Source organism: Etheostoma spectabile, chromosome 9 (genome assembly GCF_008692095.1).
Source record: "Etheostoma spectabile isolate EspeVRDwgs_2016 chromosome 9, UIUC_Espe_1.0, whole genome shotgun sequence".
In the NCBI taxonomy this organism is placed as follows: domain Eukaryota; kingdom Metazoa; phylum Chordata; class Actinopteri; order Perciformes; family Percidae; genus Etheostoma; species Etheostoma spectabile.
The window spans coordinates 21759771-21778771 of record NC_045741.1 but is presented as its reverse complement, the minus strand read 5'-3'; the positions used below and the strand labels follow the sequence as shown (position 1 = coordinate 21778771).

Sequence of the window (19001 nt, the reverse complement as noted above, 5' to 3'; positions counted from 1 at the left end):
CCCCACCCTCAGTCTAAACCTTTAAAGCAGTGAGGACCTCAGGCTGTCCTCATTTTGGACAATTTACCTCATCTTTACATCCTCGTGAGTATATTTGGTCTTTATAAGTATAGAGAGACACACACAGTACACACTATATCGCGAACCCACATAAAGAAAAACCTGCTAAAGCACAAACATAGTGTAATATTGCTACAGTTGAGAAGAGAGCACAGGCAGACACACAGACAGACACATGGACAGACGTCAAGGGAAATCTTCTGCACATAAATGGAAACACAGACCACACTGCCCTGGGATTTTTAAAGGACTTTTTGTGTTGTTTAATTTGTGTTTCTTTAGATTTTTATTGACATTTTCTGGATTTATTTTTGGAGAAGCTGCATAGAGGCCTTTTTTTAAACTACTCTAGGATCAACAGGGAGAAGACAAGCCAATCAAAAGACTCAATCAATAGAAACCTGAGGAAGGACTCAACCCAAATCACAGCATATCAAAAACAAATCAACTGGTTTCAACTTGTTGATTCTTTTTATACTTTTTTTTTAAGGTTGAGTTGTAACAACGTCCGTGTACAATCACAACCTGGAGGCACTTTCAGGAAAAGTGCATTTAATACACAAAATGTGAAAAAACACCACAAAAAGCAATGTTTTGTTTCAAACATTTCTAGTCTGTGAAGTTTCTTTGTAATAAATTTAATATATTTTGATGTGCATTATTACTCTGTTGCAGTTTTTCAGTACTTCTACATGTGTTGTTTATACTAGTAAGACTAGTTTGAAAATCAACACAATGATTGTTAATGTATTTTATAAGGTGTGGTATTTATTTTTCTTGGTTGAACTTGTGCCACGTTTTAAATAAGTTCATAGTTAGACCTCGATTTATCCCAGAAATTAGACCGTGTGTCATGTCATCTTAAAGTGCCCTAATAGCTACAATATGTGCTTTTATGTGCTATTTTTTTGCATTAACTACCAAAGCTTTATTTTTAAGAATGTGTCCATCAAGCACAAAGCTTGTTTAAAGATTGTTCTTTTACAACACTACACATTTAGTTTTAGCAGGTAGGTTCTGTCTTGTTGAAAATCCCAGTAAAACGCTCTAAATGTTACCTTTCAAAAGTGCATATACGCCAGTGGTTCTCAAACTGAAGTGGAACCAGGGGGGCAAATGTGCCATTTTAAAAATTGAATGAATCTGATTAATGAAGGTTACAATAACCAAACAAGACAGCACCAATGCTAACAAGGCTAGGCATGCAAGATTTATTCAGACAGCAAAACGACATGTCAAGTACAAGATCGATCCATGTTTGACCAGAAAGAAAATCAAACAGGAAAAGGCTCATCTTGCTCCCATGTTTACTATTAATACAGCAGTGGAGCCTGTGGTCAACATGTTCAGATTGGACCATTTTGTTCCTAGCGTTTCCAAAATCGACTGAATTTGTTTCACCTTTCAAAGTGGGGAATGAAGGTTTGAGGACCGCCGCCAAAACAAAAAACAAAACAAACAAAAAATTGTGCATGTACAATGTTTTGTTGATAATTTGAGCTACTTTTTGTAGCATATGGGTTCCTTCCTTTAACAAAAGCTTGCCCTATAACCAAATGATTCAGCCTCTTTTGATTGGATTTTAATTATACTTTTAAAACAGAATGCACGTGGATGGAAAACCTCATCCTACTTCATCCATTTGAAACAAAACAATCGGGTTCATTTAATGACAATTGGGCAACCCTAAAGCTCCCATTGAGTAACTCGGAGGCAGTCGAATCTGCAAAAGCTCTTTAACAGTTAATAATCTCTCACGTTTCAGCACATTCAGCGATCCTGTCACCAGATTAATGTTTGTTTGTTTCTAATGTTGCCTTGATTATTTTAGCACTTTTATAAAAAAAAAAAAACTAACTGGTTGTGAGTTGTTAGATCACATGTTTACTAATCTTGGATAAGTAGAAGTTAGTAACAACTGGGTGGAATGTGCTGTAAATCTGACATTCACCCTTTACCCCTCTGCTTATTTTCAGCAGCTCACGCTTCTTGAACTGTTGTTATTTTAGAGGGCCCCCTGGCTTTTAAAGAAAAGATGTTAATTTTAATTCTGGTTTGTGGGTTTCTCTTCCTGTTTGACCCCCCTCACTTTGCTCTCCGATCCACTGTTATTCCCTGTGTCACCCTCTGCCAGTCATTAGACGAAGCCCAGAGAGCTACGATACAAATGTGTGACAGAAAGTCACGTTTCTTCTACTTGTGTTTTTCCCGTAGCGTCTAAAAGGCTGAAAGGCTTCTGTGTGCAATGAGTAATGTAAACTAGAAAGGTAAAAACGTTCACACATATGTTGAAATGTAGAAGATGGGTAGCGTCCTGATCCATTTAAATACACTAGACACACACCATAACCGTATACAGGCATAACACATGGCACACACACAACCCACATTGCCTCTCTCGTTTGTGTCGGAGAGCACAACTCTACAGCAGATCGTTTTGTAAAAAGGCTCTGATGTGTTGCCTGCATGCTGCTTTAGTTTCACGTTGTACATAGGTCTTAATTTATTTGACATGATGTGTATATTAGTAATCATTGTACTGTGACAATGATCGATTTCATACGTTGCCATTTCTGCTCCAAGACAAGCAGTATTTGTTAGGTGGAGAGGAGCTTTTTTAAATTTTTATTTTTGACTGGTCACGATCCTGCACTCTTTTCATGTGAAAATCTGTAGACAATGTATTTGTATAAGAATAGAAAAGAATCCATAGAAGTGGAGAATGTGATTGGTTGTATCTTGTTGGTGATTCCTTCTTTTGTCAAGGCTTTGTGTCCAAGGCTCATGGAGGAGGTGTGAGCGCCACATTACTGTCTCCTGAAGCTGTAAAACTGTTTGTACATTTGTGAATGTGCATGCAAATATTGTGGACGTTGGATCTGTTGTTGTAAACTGCCCTGCTGACAGCACTTTGACATACTGTAGGGCACAGGAACAGAGATGACCCACACCATGACAAGATACTGTTAAACTGATCCCAGATCTGCCTGAGCTTCTTGAATTATCTCATGAACAGATCTGTGCATTTTAGTGGCCAGTGTCTGTTCACAGATGTTCAGTATGTGTAACCCAGTGACAGAAAAACAAAAAAAACAGGGTTATTTTGTACATTTAGTGTTTGAGATGATCTTCAGCCCTGACATCCCATTTTTCTCATGGGTGACCTTGTTTCCACTGCTTGCTGAAACCCCCATGATGTTAAAGTGCTTGATATGTGTCCACCCCTCCCTCCCTCCCTCCCTCCCTCTCTCGTGATGTTGTTCATTCCCTTTCTCTAATGTAGTTGAACGTGATAGTCCTGTAGTTTGGTAGGTGGATGTTCTACTTTGATAAGATATAAAAAAAGATAATAGAATAAATACATTGTGGCTAAATGTGATTTTAAGAGACATGAAGAAAAATGTCTGACCCATCCTCCCCCAAGTCCCTTTTACAGAGTAGTTTGTACATGTTGAGTGTATAACACCGTTCTATGATGGTATTTGTATTTCTGTATACACTTTGGTGATCCTGTCATATCTGGGTTTTATAAACCACGATTATTTTTAAAACTCGCACTGCCTCTTGACTCATTTTTTTTTCTCTACCATTAGAGTTTGAGCTGCTCCAGTCTCTTCTGAGCTTTCAGTTTCTCACATTTGGTTTCAGATCTCTGCCCTTCGTGGTGGAAAGGAAGCTTTGCTGAGTGAACATGTCCCCCTCTAGTGAGGCTTTGATGCAGTTCTGTGAATAAAAATACATGCACCTTAACATGTATGCACACAGCCTATTCCTCCAGCTCACAACTGTTCGCTGTGGTTGCCGGGGTGTTTGTGTTTCCTCTTCTGATTGCTTCATTTTTGGTCTTAGAAACTGAGTGCAGCACTTCGAAGTCACTCACCCCCTTAATCTATAAGGTAAGGGTTTCTTCAATTTTGGATGAGTGTGTGCCAATTTAGGGAGCCAGCATATGATGGAGGGTTGCACAGATAAAGTGCACACATAAAACTAATTTCTTTTTTTTGGTCTCACTTTCATGTTAAACTGCAGAGTTATCCAGCAAAGTTGCTAACTTTGGTTAACATCTCTAGCGTTGATGACAGAATGTTATTCCTGCGACCCTCCACTCTGCCTCACCACTAGTTGCCATTTTAGTTGCCTTTACCTGCATGGCTTAAAGTAGATCTTGGGTCTGGTGGTAAAAAAGCGTTGTTGCAGGTCCTGACAAGAGTCCGGTTCTGATGAAGTTGACAACAGAAAAAGCTTGAGGAACTCATCCAAAAGCACTGGTAGCAATTAGGGTTTTGATGCCCCCCCCCCCCCTATTCGCTCCCAGTGACCGAGTCCAATGCTGTTATGTTTAGTGTGCCAGTAAGGATAGATGAATAGTCCTTAAGATCTTGCTTCTTTGCAGAAATGAAGCACCAACTAAATCAAACTGCTTAACTTTGTGACAAATCAAACAAATGAGTGTGTCTGATTGACTGCGTGAATGAATGCCCATTTTCAACCTTGGAAGAATGGCAGTTAAAAACTATCTCACTGCAAGGTGGATTTGTGGCTGTTCTGACGCTTTTAATCATTTCACAGGTTTCCCTCAGAAGATTGAGTGTGAAATCAAAATATAATCTAAAACTCAATTTGTAACCCGGAGAAGTGCTCAGAAGAACATAGAGATTTGACATGTCAACTGAATAAATGAAAAACAGAAACTTGTATAATTAAAAGCAACCCAGCATAACAGCCCTGCTAGAAATCCTACTTTAAATGCAAGAGCTCATATTTACTGTGGGCTAAAAATGATGTAATAATCAATCATTTTCTTAATTAATCAATTATTCATTTTGTTTAAAATGGTTGAAAACTGTAAAGCTCAAGATGAAAACATTTTTCAGTTGTGTTGTTTTGGTCCATCAACAGTCCAAAACTGAAAATATATTTCAGTTGTACAATGAAAACAGAGCGAGAAGCAGTAAACTCATCTCATTTCAGCTTTAAAAGTAAATTAAACAATAGATTATCAAAATAGCCGATTTATTTTCCTGTGACCTATCAATTGCGTCAGCTCTAATTGAGTCTTTATTGATACCGTGTCAGATTTTAAAGGCTCTAGTTTCTGTGTTTTGTTATCAACGTATTATAATTGTACATTACATTTCTCTCAACAAACAAACAACCGGCCAGTCAACGTCTAAGAAGGTCACAACTAGGTTGTTTATTTTATGATAACTGATACAGGATAAATGTTATACATTCTATTTTAACACTGATATTTTGCTTTTATTTTCAATGTCAGTATGCCAAAAAAAAAGACAATACAAAGTAAACATTTAGTATCATGAATATGATACATAATTTGACTGCGTCCTCCATATTAAACCAATTAATTTAAGGTCTCCTTGTTGCCTTGTTGATAACTTGTTTAGCTACAACACAAAAAAGGAAAAATACAAAAAAAACAAAATGCAAAACATCAAGAGTTGGCTGACAGCAAACACTGTAAAGAACCACATGATCTTAAGATGTATCAACTCATGTAGATGCATATATAAAAATACAGGATCCCTGTTATATATATATATATATGCACATACAGTAACAATGCAATTACTAGAGTTGTAGAGCCTGTACTGGGCATACAAACAGACAAAATGAAGAGAGCAGGATACACATACATACACACGTTTACCATTATCTCTCCATATAAACACGCATAAACCAACCAACCAACAGAAGGCTCTCTGGATTTAGAAGCTAAAAACTACACTTGACTTAAAAAAAGAAGAAAAATAAAGACATTCACATTTCTGAAACAAATTTCATGATCTCATAACTTCTCACCTGATCAACTGTGTCCATCAACTTTTAGTGCCACCAGAGAAGCTAGAAGAATGACGATGATGATGAGCTCCGTTTGTGCCGTCACGTCCGACTCGTGCCATCAATTAGGGCCGAGTCTACTCTCACTGGTTACTTCACTGTCTGTGTTGGTCCTTTTTCTCCATGTCATCACTCCTCTCACTGTGCACTCATTCACTGACTCACTGTCCACTGGTATTAACAGTCCAGAGTCTGCACTGTGTTTCTTCATCCATCAGTGAAAGTGAATGAGTGGACATGTAGTGGAGGAAAGTGGAGAAGTGGGACTGCAGCGGTTTATGTCTGTATTTAGTGTATGAATGTCCTGTACGTCCATGCATTTACCTGTGTGTGTACAGTATGTCTATCTCTACGGGGAGGCTGGGGCTTTGCTACCGCTGTAATGAACTTGGTATCTGTTCACCGCTTGCCCTTTCACCTCAGTCGATAGGCAGGTAGTCTTGCAGGGGATCATGTCCTCTTCCTCCTCACCCATTAGCCAGTTCTGCACTGAGCGTCCAGCCGAGGCCGTAACGTGATTGGCCAGCCAGCCCTGGTGCCACTTGTCAAAGCGTTCATGTTGGCTCGCTGCCACTCTGTGCTGCGACTGCGGAGGAAGAGGAAAAACTGTCAGACAACAAGCAGGATTTAACAAGCAGAAAATCTACAAACAAGGTTTCATTTTCCTGACACACATCGTGACCAGGATTCTTCACATCCCCATGTTAGACTCTTACAACAGGAACACAGGGACAAAATAAACGTAGACTCCAGTCTACCTTTCTGGCCTTGACGAGTGCTCCTCTGCGGTACATGTAATCCTCAGAGTTCATGACAAACACCATCTTGTGAGTGTTGAGTTTAAATCGACAGTCCAGACTCCCGGCGTTCTCCACGCCCAGCTGGCGGTGCCACTCTCTCCTGCAGCGCATCGCCTCCACCTGCCGCACCTGCCAGCGACGGAAACGACGCAGGTTCCTACAAGAAGAGACTCATTTATTTGAGCTCAACATGCTGATTGGATATTTGTAATTGACATACTTTGAGAACAACTGAATGCCATAAATTAGACCCTGTTCCTTTTTTTGTGCATTTTTATCTAAAATGACCAACAACATCAAAGTCAGAACAGAAACTTCACTTTTCCAAAATTCCAACATTGTAACTTTCATTATTTAATAAAAGGGTTTAATACTTACTCAATGTCTGCAAACAGTAAATATACAAACACACACACGCACACACACAAACTAAAAATTCCATCTAAAGCCGATTGATAAAATGCGTACACCGACATACAGGTAAATTAGAAGACCTGTAAAATCAGCCCAATATTTTACCCCAAAAGGTTAGTGTATGTTGTAATTTTAGTTGTAGGACAGTGTGCAGATGCACTGTAACAACAGGTGTTTGTTAAACATTTTATCAGTGGACAAAATGTTTAACAAACAACTGGGAACGCAGAGACCTGTTGCAAGTGCATGGACCGAGTGACCACAAGCTGATCGGTCTGTATAGTTCACACGAGACAACCTTTATGATTTGGATATGCACAGATTTAAATAAGAATTGGTCTGGTGATGTTTAAACCTACAAAAATGTTAAAACCATTATACCTGGGCAGAAATACAGGTTTGAAGAAGTAGCCATCGGCTTGAGAACACAGACTGGACTCAGTTCCTACAAACTGCTCCATGTAGCTCGACAGGCACTGAGAGAGAAGGCAGCAAAGACATCAATTACTGTACAGCAAGACGCATTACGATTTATGAATGTGTAACCATATCATATTATTTATTTCAAAGTGTCTGCATCAGTTTGTTTGTAAACGTGTGTTTACCTGTACATCTAACGGGTCATCAGCCTGGGCCTCCTCAGTGTCCAGCAGCTCAATGGTCATCGTCACACGACCCTTGTTTTGGAGAAACATCACCTGATGACACAAAGAAACATCAGTAAACCACCGTGGATCAATTTACAACAGATGAATCAAACAAACAAAAAAAGTTTAAAAAAGGAGTTTAAAGCTAGTGCAGAACTTTTACATAGAAAGGAACGTCCGTTACATTCAAGCCCACAACAAACAAGTTCACACACACTGCAGATTAAACCCATCACCGCCAGGGAAAGCTCTGTATTTCTCAGTATACCGGAGTTGTGATGTCTGGTTCCTGTGGTGCACCAGAAGAATGTCAATCATTTAAGTAATGTATTAACTCCATAACGTCTTTGCATGAGCAATCAACCAACCTTGCTCAGTCACTTACAGTTCTTCACTCATTCTGGCTCTCTGATTGGTTACACGGTATGTCAGTCTAACTGTATTACCCAATACCTTGACAGGCGGGAAGGGGGGAGAGACCATTACGAATCCCACTGTTTTTGTTAAGCACACTAACAGTGTTTGTGTAATTACTTTCACTACCAGAGGGGGGAGACATAAAAGGGTTCCGCACTAGAGCTCTAAAGCTATAAAAATCTCTAAAGTAGGTGTTGGTAGAAGAGAAAGGTGCTCCGATTATATGTAACTGAATTCAAAGAGACCACGTTCATCTTGCTGTAGTACAACTGGCTGGATATAAGCAGTGTTGCTTCCACATCATTATGCAGATTAATCATAACATAGAAGATAAAACTGTAACTAACATTAGCAAAAGACAAGATACATTACGAAAACGAGTCCTAAAAAAGGAAATGATCAGGAAGCAGCACTCGCTGATCAAAACAAAACACTGTTTCTTGCATTTATAGTATTGGGCTTTGCTTTTCTGGGTACATTTACAGTAGTGTTCCGTACTTCTTAAAATGAAGTACTGTACAAGTAATAAGTATAAACAGCAAAATTACAATGCAGTGAAAATGGAAGCTGATAAAAGAAAAGAAAATAGTTTCACTGCCTTAAACAGCAGCAACATTAAAAACTCTGATACAAAGAAAGCAAAAGGAAATGGAACGCAGCAAAAATAAATGCATCCGGCGGATTTTCCTGCTGCACCGGAGCAATCCCGGAAGTGGAATGTTGTGGATATAGACTAGTACTTCATTAACCAGGACTGTGTTCTCACCTTGAAACAGTTCTCCTCAGCCATGACTCTCTCAGCTTTCCACTGGTAGCTGGTCTCCCAGGCTGATCTGACACACTGCGAGGACAGGTTACCCCCCGCTGCCCCCCTCTTCCTCTCAGCCAGGTAAAGATCAACCACCTGCAGACACACCTCGTCGCTCACTAGGTGCTGCAGCTGAAGTAAAAAACAAAAAAAAAGTGAGGATTAGAATACATTAAATGTTGAAAAATGTCTTCAAAAGCTTAAGCCTTTGGAGCTGAGCAAGCAGAGTTTACTGTCACATGTAATGTTTAGATAAAGTGTTGAAGAACTTTGGGAACTTAGGTCATGATGCATCTGGTAGTATGCTGTGCTTATTCAGAACCTGGGGGATGGAGCCTGGTCAGCCCTCAAGAAGACACGGGACAGGGATCTGAGTATTACACTAGATGATTGGGAGTGGGACAGAATTGGTAGGAATATAAAAACTTTGTCACACGATGTAGGGTCCGCCTCATTCAGTTTAAGTTCATGCATCACTTATATTGGACTCCCTCAAAATTGTTTAGACTTGGGATTAAGAGAGACACCAAATTTTTGGTGGATACATGATAACCTATGTCGGATTGCAGGGATCCATTCATCCAAGATTATTTCTTTTGGGAGATGGGTCAATTTTAAGCGGGATAGATAAGAAGACAAGAAGTTAGGTCCAAACCAGTTTAATGATAGCCAGACAGATTCTTCTGAGAGTACAGAGGAACAAAGGGGTACCTTCAATCCAAGAAGGCTTGTGAGATAGCGAAAGTAGCAGCACTTGAAAAAATGTTATACAAACGGTTTGCAACTAAACAATAGTGGGGAGTACCTGAGCTATTTGAAGGGCTCCTAGGATGCCATATACTTTCATCTTGTCTAAACCAATGTATGGGAAGGGGGTGATGGCGTTTCAGGTAGGTTCAGATGGGGAGTTGATGTGTCTATAGCCTCTTTCCGACCAAGTAGTTACAGGAACAGTCCACTTCTAAACAGTTCTACTAACTACCCTCCCCCAAAACCGTTTTTCCATTTGCAGTGGCACTGACCAAGTGGCCATAGGAACTGGAAGGAGGGTGACGCAAGCACGGAAACATTTAGACCCTTATAGTACACTTTAGACACTTTATAGTGTCATCCCTTGACTTTTTAACAAACCTGGCACTGTTTAAAGACTAGGCTGGAGTACTTAACAGAGAGACACAGAAGACGAAGGCTCCAGCATAATACGATCCTAATAAATGTGATGGAAGAAGATAGACGAGCAGAGCGCAACAGGCAAACAATTAGCTAGTTGAATGTGTGATGTTTGTCTTATGAGATACATAGGCGAATTGCAACAAACAGAAGAATATGTACCGTTTGTGTTTAAGACGTTGCTAAGGGTTCCTATGTGGAAACTCTGCCCTGAAGTAGGAGCTGAAAGAGTTACAGGAACTGCAGTCAGAGGAACTTAAAAATCCCAAAATGGGTCCAGTTGGAACACGATAAAAAAAGGGTTCTAGGAACGGCAAAAATACCTCCGGTCGGAAGTAGCCTCCTGTTGTGAGTTGTATGTTTTGTGTTAAAATAAAATGTTAGTCGCCAAAAAGTAACCTGCTGAATGCTTACCTGCCGAATGATGTTGTGGATGACCTTGTCGATGGTGAAGCCGATGTAAGCGTGGATGGTGAACATCTCTCTCAGTGTGTCTTCATACTGTGTGGAGTCCAGGTTGCCATCTAGCAGGCTCCGCACCATATCCAGGAAGGCAGGGTAGTACTCCTCTAACTCCACCTCACCTGTGGAAGCAAGGGATGTCACATGTGTTACAACAGCATGTCTTCACAATGTAATAAAGTCTTCTGTGTAGAGGTGAATGTGGATCTGTTGTGACAGGAAGGCTTGGAGTTGGACACCCTGTCTTCTGCTCTAACATGAATGAAATTTTATTTCAATTAATCAAATTTACAATAAAATGTTCAACCAATTGCAGCTCTTTAAAAAAATGGAGGTCCGTAACATTAATTCAAACTGTTACTCAATCGTTCACAGATTTGTCTTTGTCTTACAGTATAGAATATATATTTCATTGTTTGTTGTTGTTTTATAGAGCACACAGTTCATTGATTAAGATAATTTTTAGTTGAAGCACTACTCTGTGGTTCACTTGCTTTAAAAAGGCTTACATTAGGAAAAGTGATTGCATTATAAAATTATTAATCATTATAAAATAGCCAAACTTACTGTTTATGATGGCTGGTTGACCTGGAGCTCGATTGGATTATAACAGTGGTTCCCTCAGTATTTTTCAAATCACCTCAGCTACACTAGAATCTTTCCACGTACCTCCAGGCAGTGGTGTAGTCTACGTGATACACAGGTATATCCACTAAGAAATAGGCTTGCATGATTAATCGGTATAAAATCGCAATCTCGATTCACCCGGTTCACAATTTAATTTTGAAATAACTGATTTTTTTCTTTAATGACTTTTATTCTCATGTAATTTTATGAGCCGACTGCATCACAAACACTACTTTCTTCTGTGAGTTTTAAACATCGCTGCAATGCTACCTTCTCTTCATTGAAGCCTCTATGTTTACAGGCTTGTGGTGATGTACAGTGTGCTAAAAGGTATATAAATAAAATAAATTACAAATTTAAATAGGTGCCAAACTAAATCTTTATTTAGTACTGCTAATTTGTCTTGTTTTGTCATGGTTCATGTGTGCAATAATATTAATAATAATAGTATAATAATATTACACTTTGGGGGGAAAATAATCTAGAAAGAGAAAAAATTCTAAGCTAAAATATTGTGAATCATATTTTTCCCCGAATTGTGCAGGTCTACTAAGAAAGCTCCAGGATTCCCATTTACCATAACCACTTAAAAATGCCCAATGACACGCAACAACATATTCTCCATTATATTTGTCATCTGTGTTATCCTTCTTCACATAGGATAAATTACGGTATTTCCACTGTAAATTGGTGCATAAAAGTATATCCGAATACAGGAAATTAGGTTGTTGATGCTCAAAACATTTTTGCATCACTTAATACTACATTATGTTAATGACCAGGGTCAGTCACACCCACTGAACAGTACATTTATGATTCATTTTTCAAACACAATGCCACTTAAAATGTTGGCAAAGCAAAGAAAAGAATAGCATCACATCTGGACTAATTTCTAAACAAGCCTTTCCCTTCATTGTGCAGTGTGACCATTACTCAACACTGTGAATCCTGGAATAATTTAGATGAACTGACATCAGAAAGCTTTAGATTCACTTTCTGAATCAGTTCTGATCACTTTCTGAATAAGCTCATTATTATATCTCGTTAACTCATCTGCCTGATGATATACACACTATTTATATATATATATATATATATATATTACAGCTCTTGATCACAGTTTAAAGATCTAAAACTAAACAGTTCTACACTGAGATTACTGTCCATGTCGAGTCAGATGTGGCAGCTGGATGAATCGACTCAAATTTAAATACTTTATATCGTACCATTCCAGGATTTGCATAAGCAACCAGTTGCTAAACTTACTGGGCTGTTTGAGGCGGAGCTCCATGGCGAGGTCACAAGCTTTTTCTCTCCTTCCCTCGGCCATCAGCAGCCTCTCCCTGCTCTGCTCAGCTCGGTACTCCAGCAGCTGCCGCTCTGCCTGCCGGTAAACCCGCAGCAGGCGCGTACACAGGGTCTGGTGCAGTCGCAAGAAGAAATACCAGTTGTTGTTGACAAAGAAAAGGTTGTAGACACCGTCCAGCTCCTTCTGGTGCTCTGCTTCAGGGTCGCGCAGGTCCACCTTCTCTCCAGGTGCACCTGAGCCCGTCTCCATGGGCGTAGACGCAGGGGTGGATGAGGCAGTCCCTGCAGGCTGGCTCGTGCTACTTGAGGTGGTGGAGGCCTCTGCGTCTGCAGGTTGGGATGGGCTGCAGCGCCTCCGTCTGGACTCACCGTTGAGCTGCTGAGGTTGGGACTGGGCAGGTTGAGGTTGAGAATGACTACCTGTGGCTGCTGTTGCTCCTGATGCATTGTTAGAATTACCATTTCCTCCGGCTCCTGCTGGGGGGGGTGGTGGTGCTGCTGCTGCTGCTGCTCCAACTCCTAGTGCTCGCTCTCCACCCTCCTCAGGCTCAACCTCCTCATCTGTCCAGTCTTCGGTATCACTGAGCTCGCCGCGGCGGGAAAAGTACAGGTCGGGGACAAAGTGCTGGATGATGCGCTTGATGTGGTCCTTGTCCTCTTTGTGGATGGTGGGCTGACGTTTGACATGGTAGATGATGAGCGAGGCAGCGTCCTCCAGGATCTGTTTATCCTCGTATGTAAACACCATGTGAGGCTCGCTGGACGAGGCGGCACCAGAGCCGTTGCGGTTCTGCTGGCCAACTCCACCCTCTTCTGTGCTCTGCTCCTGACGCTGAGACATACAGAAAAACACAGATGAATGCAGGTAACTTAAGAAAGACACACTGGAGTTTCATTGAACTCAGAGATTAATCTTCCCACATAAACTTAATGATCATTTCCCTCGCAGCTATGAAGGAGGAAAATAAAACATACAAGGAAATGACAAAACAATATCAATTCAAGGTCCATTTATTTGCTTGATTGTTCTAGAGCTCAGGTTGTATCACACGATCCTCATCAGAAGATTAAGTAAACCCATAAATGTCAGATTCTTATGATCGAGTTGGGCAGGTCCATCTTGAGTTGAGTTTGTCCTTTTTCCTGTGAAACTCAACTATAAAAAGGAGACAAAAAAAAGGTAAGTAAGTGAAAAAACTAATTTGTTTAAATGAATGCTGGGTGTCTTTGCCAGACTCCAAAGCACACTGGAGGAGAGTCTGGCTACGCCACATATCATTCAGGGATGGGAGGAAAACGTGCTCTGGTTTATTGCCATTTCTTTAAACCAACCACCATTGTCTTTGGTGGTGGAACACATGTACGTTTAAAAGTTGTTTTAGTCATGCAACAGAAAACTCATTCTGGATTTTAGCTAGCTGTCTGGATTAACCTTGCAAAAATCTGAAAAAAGGTTAACCATAGTCCTCATAAATCTACCGGAGTTTAAAATCCTAACGCAAAGGAATCCCAAGGCAATGGATATCCGGTCTAAAAGTAGTAAATCCGGCAGATTTTCTGGCAACAATGGAACAGTCCTGGAAGTGGAACGTTGAGGATATAGACTAGGTATCAACCAACACAATCATTGCAAAGAAATTACCACCAGAATAAAGTAAATTCTATTGTATGGTGGACTCTGGGATTGAAGGAATTTTTTCAAAATGTGAAGGGGTTATATTACAAGTTAACTTCTGATGAGTTTTATGGTGCAAGATGAATTTCCAAAAAGATCAATGTCGTTTTCAATACAATGAACAATTGTATTGTGTGTAGCCTCTGGTATGGCTCTAAAACATAGTAATTTAATTGTAATTTAATACATTTTCACCCATTTACCTTTTCAAATTATGAGAAGAAGTGTTGAGATGTCAAACAGGAAGTACGTTTTTACCTCATCGTAGACACTCTCAATCTCATTGAGAAGGCTCTTTGACCGCAGGGCCTTCATGTCATTCTGTTTGAAGTTGACTCCTTGGTGGTCTAGGGACTTCAGGTAGGCCTTCTCGTACTGCTCCCTCCAAATCTTATTGAAACCCTGCTGGGCCTCTCTCCACTCGTCTTCCTTGGCTTTCAACCTGTTGGAAAGACACCTTTAATAAAAAAAACTTCATAAAATACAGCCAAGTGTATAAAATGTTCCGTTAACATGCCTACCCCTGATCTTGCTTGGGCACAATGCAGTTTTTTGTATGGGTTAAAGTATCTTTGGGAGGGAACATGTCAGTTTTTGAGGATGCACAAAGATTACTGCCTGTTTATACAAGGATCTTACTCTGTCAGCAAATCAGTGTTACTATCACACCGTCACTTAGTTAAACCTCCCTGCTGTTAACGTAAGTGTGCTGTCTAATGGCAAGCAACAATCTCCTTTCCATATTCACAATGTTCACAAAGAAAATTAGAGCAATATGTCTATGTCTATCAATATGTCTAATTGACCATAATAGTAACGCATGCACAACGAGGTCCTAAACAAGAATTCAGGCATTGAATTTCTTCCATTAAACGTGTTACCGATGAAGAAATTTGAAATTAAAAGAGTCCTGACCTCTTGAGCACCACAGGCACAGCGGTAGCAGGACTCCTCTTCAGTCCCTCAATGATCTCAGGGGCTTTGTCACCATAGATACGATACACCGCACGACGCTGGATGACCTCAGAGGTGCCGCCCAGGCAGTCGTCTAATCTGAATCGGTCCTGGTCCTCTGGGGAAAGACGGGAGAGCTTCTTCTGGACGCTCTCCAGCACCCTGATAGTGGCCAGATTGGTCTCCAGAACCACATCCAACTATAAGTGGAAAGTTCCAGACGCAGAGCTTTTAGAAGGAAGCCATCAACTAGCGCAATGATGCCCAACCAGGGGTACTTGTAACCCCGGGGGTGGTTCTGCAGTTGCCAGGGGGTTGTGGAAAGATTTTAGAGGAGCTCAACTAATTTGAAATAACAGTATATTTGATTAAAAAAAAAACATATCAACACATTTACATTAAGTCAACACTTGAACACATTTGGGCTACATTTAAAAACATACTTTGGGAATCGATAAAGGGGTACGTGAGTTCATCTGATACCTCAGATCAAAAAGGTTGGGATCCACTGAACTACAGTATAGTGCCAAGTGCTCTGTGTGTTAAAGCTTAAGATATGGTCTTTTACAGGAGCAAGGACACAAAGATAAAAACATACACAGCAAGTTGTGATGTTTATACAAACCTCCCTGCTCTGCAAGTGTAAATAGATCCTTGTTAGGGTATACACACCTCAAATCTTTCGTCCTCACAGCGATGCAGCTGCTCCTCATAAGGAGTCTTCTTCGAGCTGGCGAAGGTGGAGTCCTCAGACCAAGAAGGAAATGACACCCAGGTGTCGTTCAACACCTACAACCATAAAGACACACATGTAATATCAACAACGGGAAAACCCTTTCTATAGGAAAATATTTCACAATGATGTAATATTCTAGCCTTTCTGTCATTTACTCCAAAAAACACAGCAACATTCCAGCAAAAGGCAGGGAAGAAAGAGGAGACGATATGCACGTAAATAATGCATGTCTCAAACTTTTAAGTAAAATCGGCTTTGCAAATGTTTTCTGCGGAAGAAAACTCATTCAACAGAACTCAAGGATACGCACAGTGCATCTTCTTTAATAACATTGAACGTGAACAGAAACTTTGTTTACACGTCACCTTCAAGCAATGCATTGATGTAGTGACAACTCCAGGAAAATGTAAGAGGGTGTACCTCCTTGCATAGGGCAGTGCGCCCACTGCATTTAGGCTGCTGGTAGGTCTTGGGCAGCGCTCTGTAGCTGGATCCCAGGCGCTTGCAGGAGGCATAATCCACCTCCCTGCCCCCTCCCCCCTCCATGTAGCGATCTGACAGCCCTGACACAGCATGAGAGAGCTCTTTGTCCCCCAGAAATGACTTGAACTGTGTGTACAGTTCGGGAAACTTCCTGGAAGGAGATGGATGAAATCATGAACAAGAGATAAATCAGAAGAACAGCTGATCAAAAACCAAGTGATACTATAACTTATTATCAGAATAACCCTACCAGTCCTACAAATTTGCATCATGTCATGTTAGTTTCATTTCTTTTGGTGCAGTTTGGTTCATAATTGGAATAATCATTTAATTTCCATAGGTAATGATCATATCAGTTCCATTTGCATATATATTTAAGAATTCTTAAATATTGGTGCCCCAGTAGCTCAACCGGTAGAGCGTATGCACAATGTATCAAGGTTAAATCCTTAACCAGGGGCCGGATTCGATTCCAGCCCGGGCCCTTTGCTGCATGTCAAACCCTTTCTCTCCCCTGCCTTTCCTGTCTCTCTCAAAGCTAACACTATACAATAAAGCAGACATGCTGAAAAATATCATTCTTTTAAAAAAATAAATAAAAAATATAATAATTCTTAATAGTGGTCTTGAAAGCCTTTTATACATTTTTCTAACAGTGGTTGCCCTCCCCCCCCCCTTCAGTATTACCAGAATGCCTCTTCTACAACACCAGACAACAGCCTCTACACTTTCTGTCTGCTCCCTGCAGCTACTGTATCCATTATTTGAACGTCAATGTTCCTGATTTCATCCAACCAATTTAAACATTTCTTCAGCTCAATCATCTTTCCATCCACTCACCCCAGGAAAGGAGTGACTAGCTGTAGCAGCTCCGCTCCCGAAACTACTTCCTGGTTAAACAAGGCGATGCAGCGCAGGAAGTTCTCATACACCTCCTGGCTTTTAAACAGGCGACGCACCTGTTAGGTTGACAGGAACGTCAGATGAAATAATAAAACAATGTGGCAATGGGTCAAAAGAACAGTATGAACAAATAGAGAATGGAGGACATCTAAAACCACTGCCATGGAAAATGAACCCTCACCTTATCAAAGAAGGAGAATTCTCTTAAGACTCCATGTTTGCCAACTGAAGCAAAGGACTGATCTTTGGTACAGGAATACTTCATTTTCTTCTAAATAAAAAAGGAAATTAATGCTTAATGATCTTTGTGTTTATATTAGTTATTTTAAAGTTATTGAAGTTGAAGCCTTTGATTTGTTGCTTCAGGAACGCTAAAACTTGAACCTTTTCAAGGACAATAGTACATACATTGGTGCGTCGCCTAAGGCAGTTATTCTAAATGGAGAGTTTACCTTGAGCAGTGGGGACATGTGCTGCAGTAGTATGGGCCTGGGCCTCTTTTTGTTCTGTTTGGTTATTGTGTCGTCCTCCTCCGGCCTTTTCAGCTGTTCTTTCCCTCCTGTCAATGAGCTCCCGGTAAACTACAGAAGATGAAGCACACAGGAAAGTGTGAAAAAGGCCCATCACAATATTTCCTAGAGCAGACGTAGAGTTGACATAATAAAATAGCTTGCTTTGTGCAACCAACTTTTACTCTCATAGAAGACTTAAAAAAAAAAAAAAAAAACACAGCCAATATTCAAATTTGAGGAGCAAAATCCAGTGAATTTTTTGACATTTCTGATTGAAAATGACTTAAACTTGATAAATCAGTTATCAAAATAGTGTCAATTGAATATTCTGTTAATCCACTAATCTACTAAATTGTGTTAGCTTTACTTTGGACTTGCACTTTTTTTTAAGATTATTTGTCGAGCATTTTAAAGCTTTTATTGACAAGACAGCTGAAGACACACACACATATATATATATACATACATACATACATACATACATGGGCGCCCGCTCTCCCAACTGAGCTATACAGCCGCCATGGACTCACACTTTTAATTACTGTATTCAAAGAGTGTGGAGTTAAAAAACACTTATCTTGCAATATATTGACTACTAAGAATATACGAGAATGAAACTTTTGAGCAGTAGCATGGAAATAAAAAAGGCCATTGATTGGGTCACAACCTTTTTCATTTTTACATTACATTATTTATCTCTGTGTGCTGCTTTACTGACCAATGATCTCTTGGCATCAGGTAAGAATTGCCCAAACTCAGCCAGCAGGTCTTCTTGTCCCTTGAAAAGACTGGCAACTTTAGAAAACACCTCATCTTCAGTCATCCCACTACTGCCTCGGCCGCCTCGACTTTCCTTCACCTCCAACTGCTCCTTCTGAGGGGTGGTACGAGGAAAAAAAAATGGTGATCAGAGGTGAGGAATCAAACCTCTGATTAAAAAAAGTTTACATTAGTTGGCCTGGCTACACATGGTAGTCACAATCTTGGTGCAGGAGACACAAACCGTCTTCCGAGGAACAGGCTGCTCTAGGAAATTGATACTGGACAAAAAAAACCTTTACAGTTTACATTTATTTACTTATTCAATTCTTATTTAAAATAACAGAGAGCCATTTAAAAAGGAACTATTAGTATAACACTGCTGAGAGTCCTCTGCTTTGCAAAAA

General features: G+C 40.2%; 1 protein-coding gene across 2 annotated transcripts in view; it reads right to left on the bottom strand.

Annotated features, from left to right (window-relative positions):
* Positions 1-5223: 5223 nt before the first annotated feature.
* sin3b (SIN3 transcription regulator family member B) overlaps positions 5224-19001 on the bottom strand; it is a 17466-nt gene continuing 3688 nt past the window's right edge. Inside the window, exons 5-19 of one of the 2 annotated variants that reach the window (XM_032525160.1) lie at positions 18554-18709; positions 17776-17904; positions 17505-17594; positions 17261-17379; positions 16358-16571; positions 15874-15990; positions 15163-15401; positions 14506-14689; positions 12531-13404; positions 10590-10759; positions 8964-9137; positions 7739-7831; positions 7515-7609; positions 6678-6876; positions 5224-6505 (exon numbers count right to left, since the gene is read on the bottom strand). In XM_032525160.1, coding sequence (XP_032381051.1) covers positions 6269-6505; positions 6678-6876; positions 7515-7609; positions 7739-7831; positions 8964-9137; positions 10590-10759; positions 12531-13404; positions 14506-14689; positions 15163-15401; positions 15874-15990; positions 16358-16571; positions 17261-17379; positions 17505-17594; positions 17776-17904; positions 18554-18709 — 3090 coding nt within the window. In that variant the 3' untranslated portion in view covers positions 5224-6268. The remainder of the gene's footprint in view (positions 6506-6677; positions 6877-7514; positions 7610-7738; positions 7832-8963; positions 9138-10589; positions 10760-12530; positions 13405-14505; positions 14690-15162; positions 15402-15873; positions 15991-16357; positions 16572-17260; positions 17380-17504; positions 17595-17775; positions 17905-18553; positions 18710-19001) is intronic. The other variant, XM_032525161.1, reaches the window with a different exon arrangement.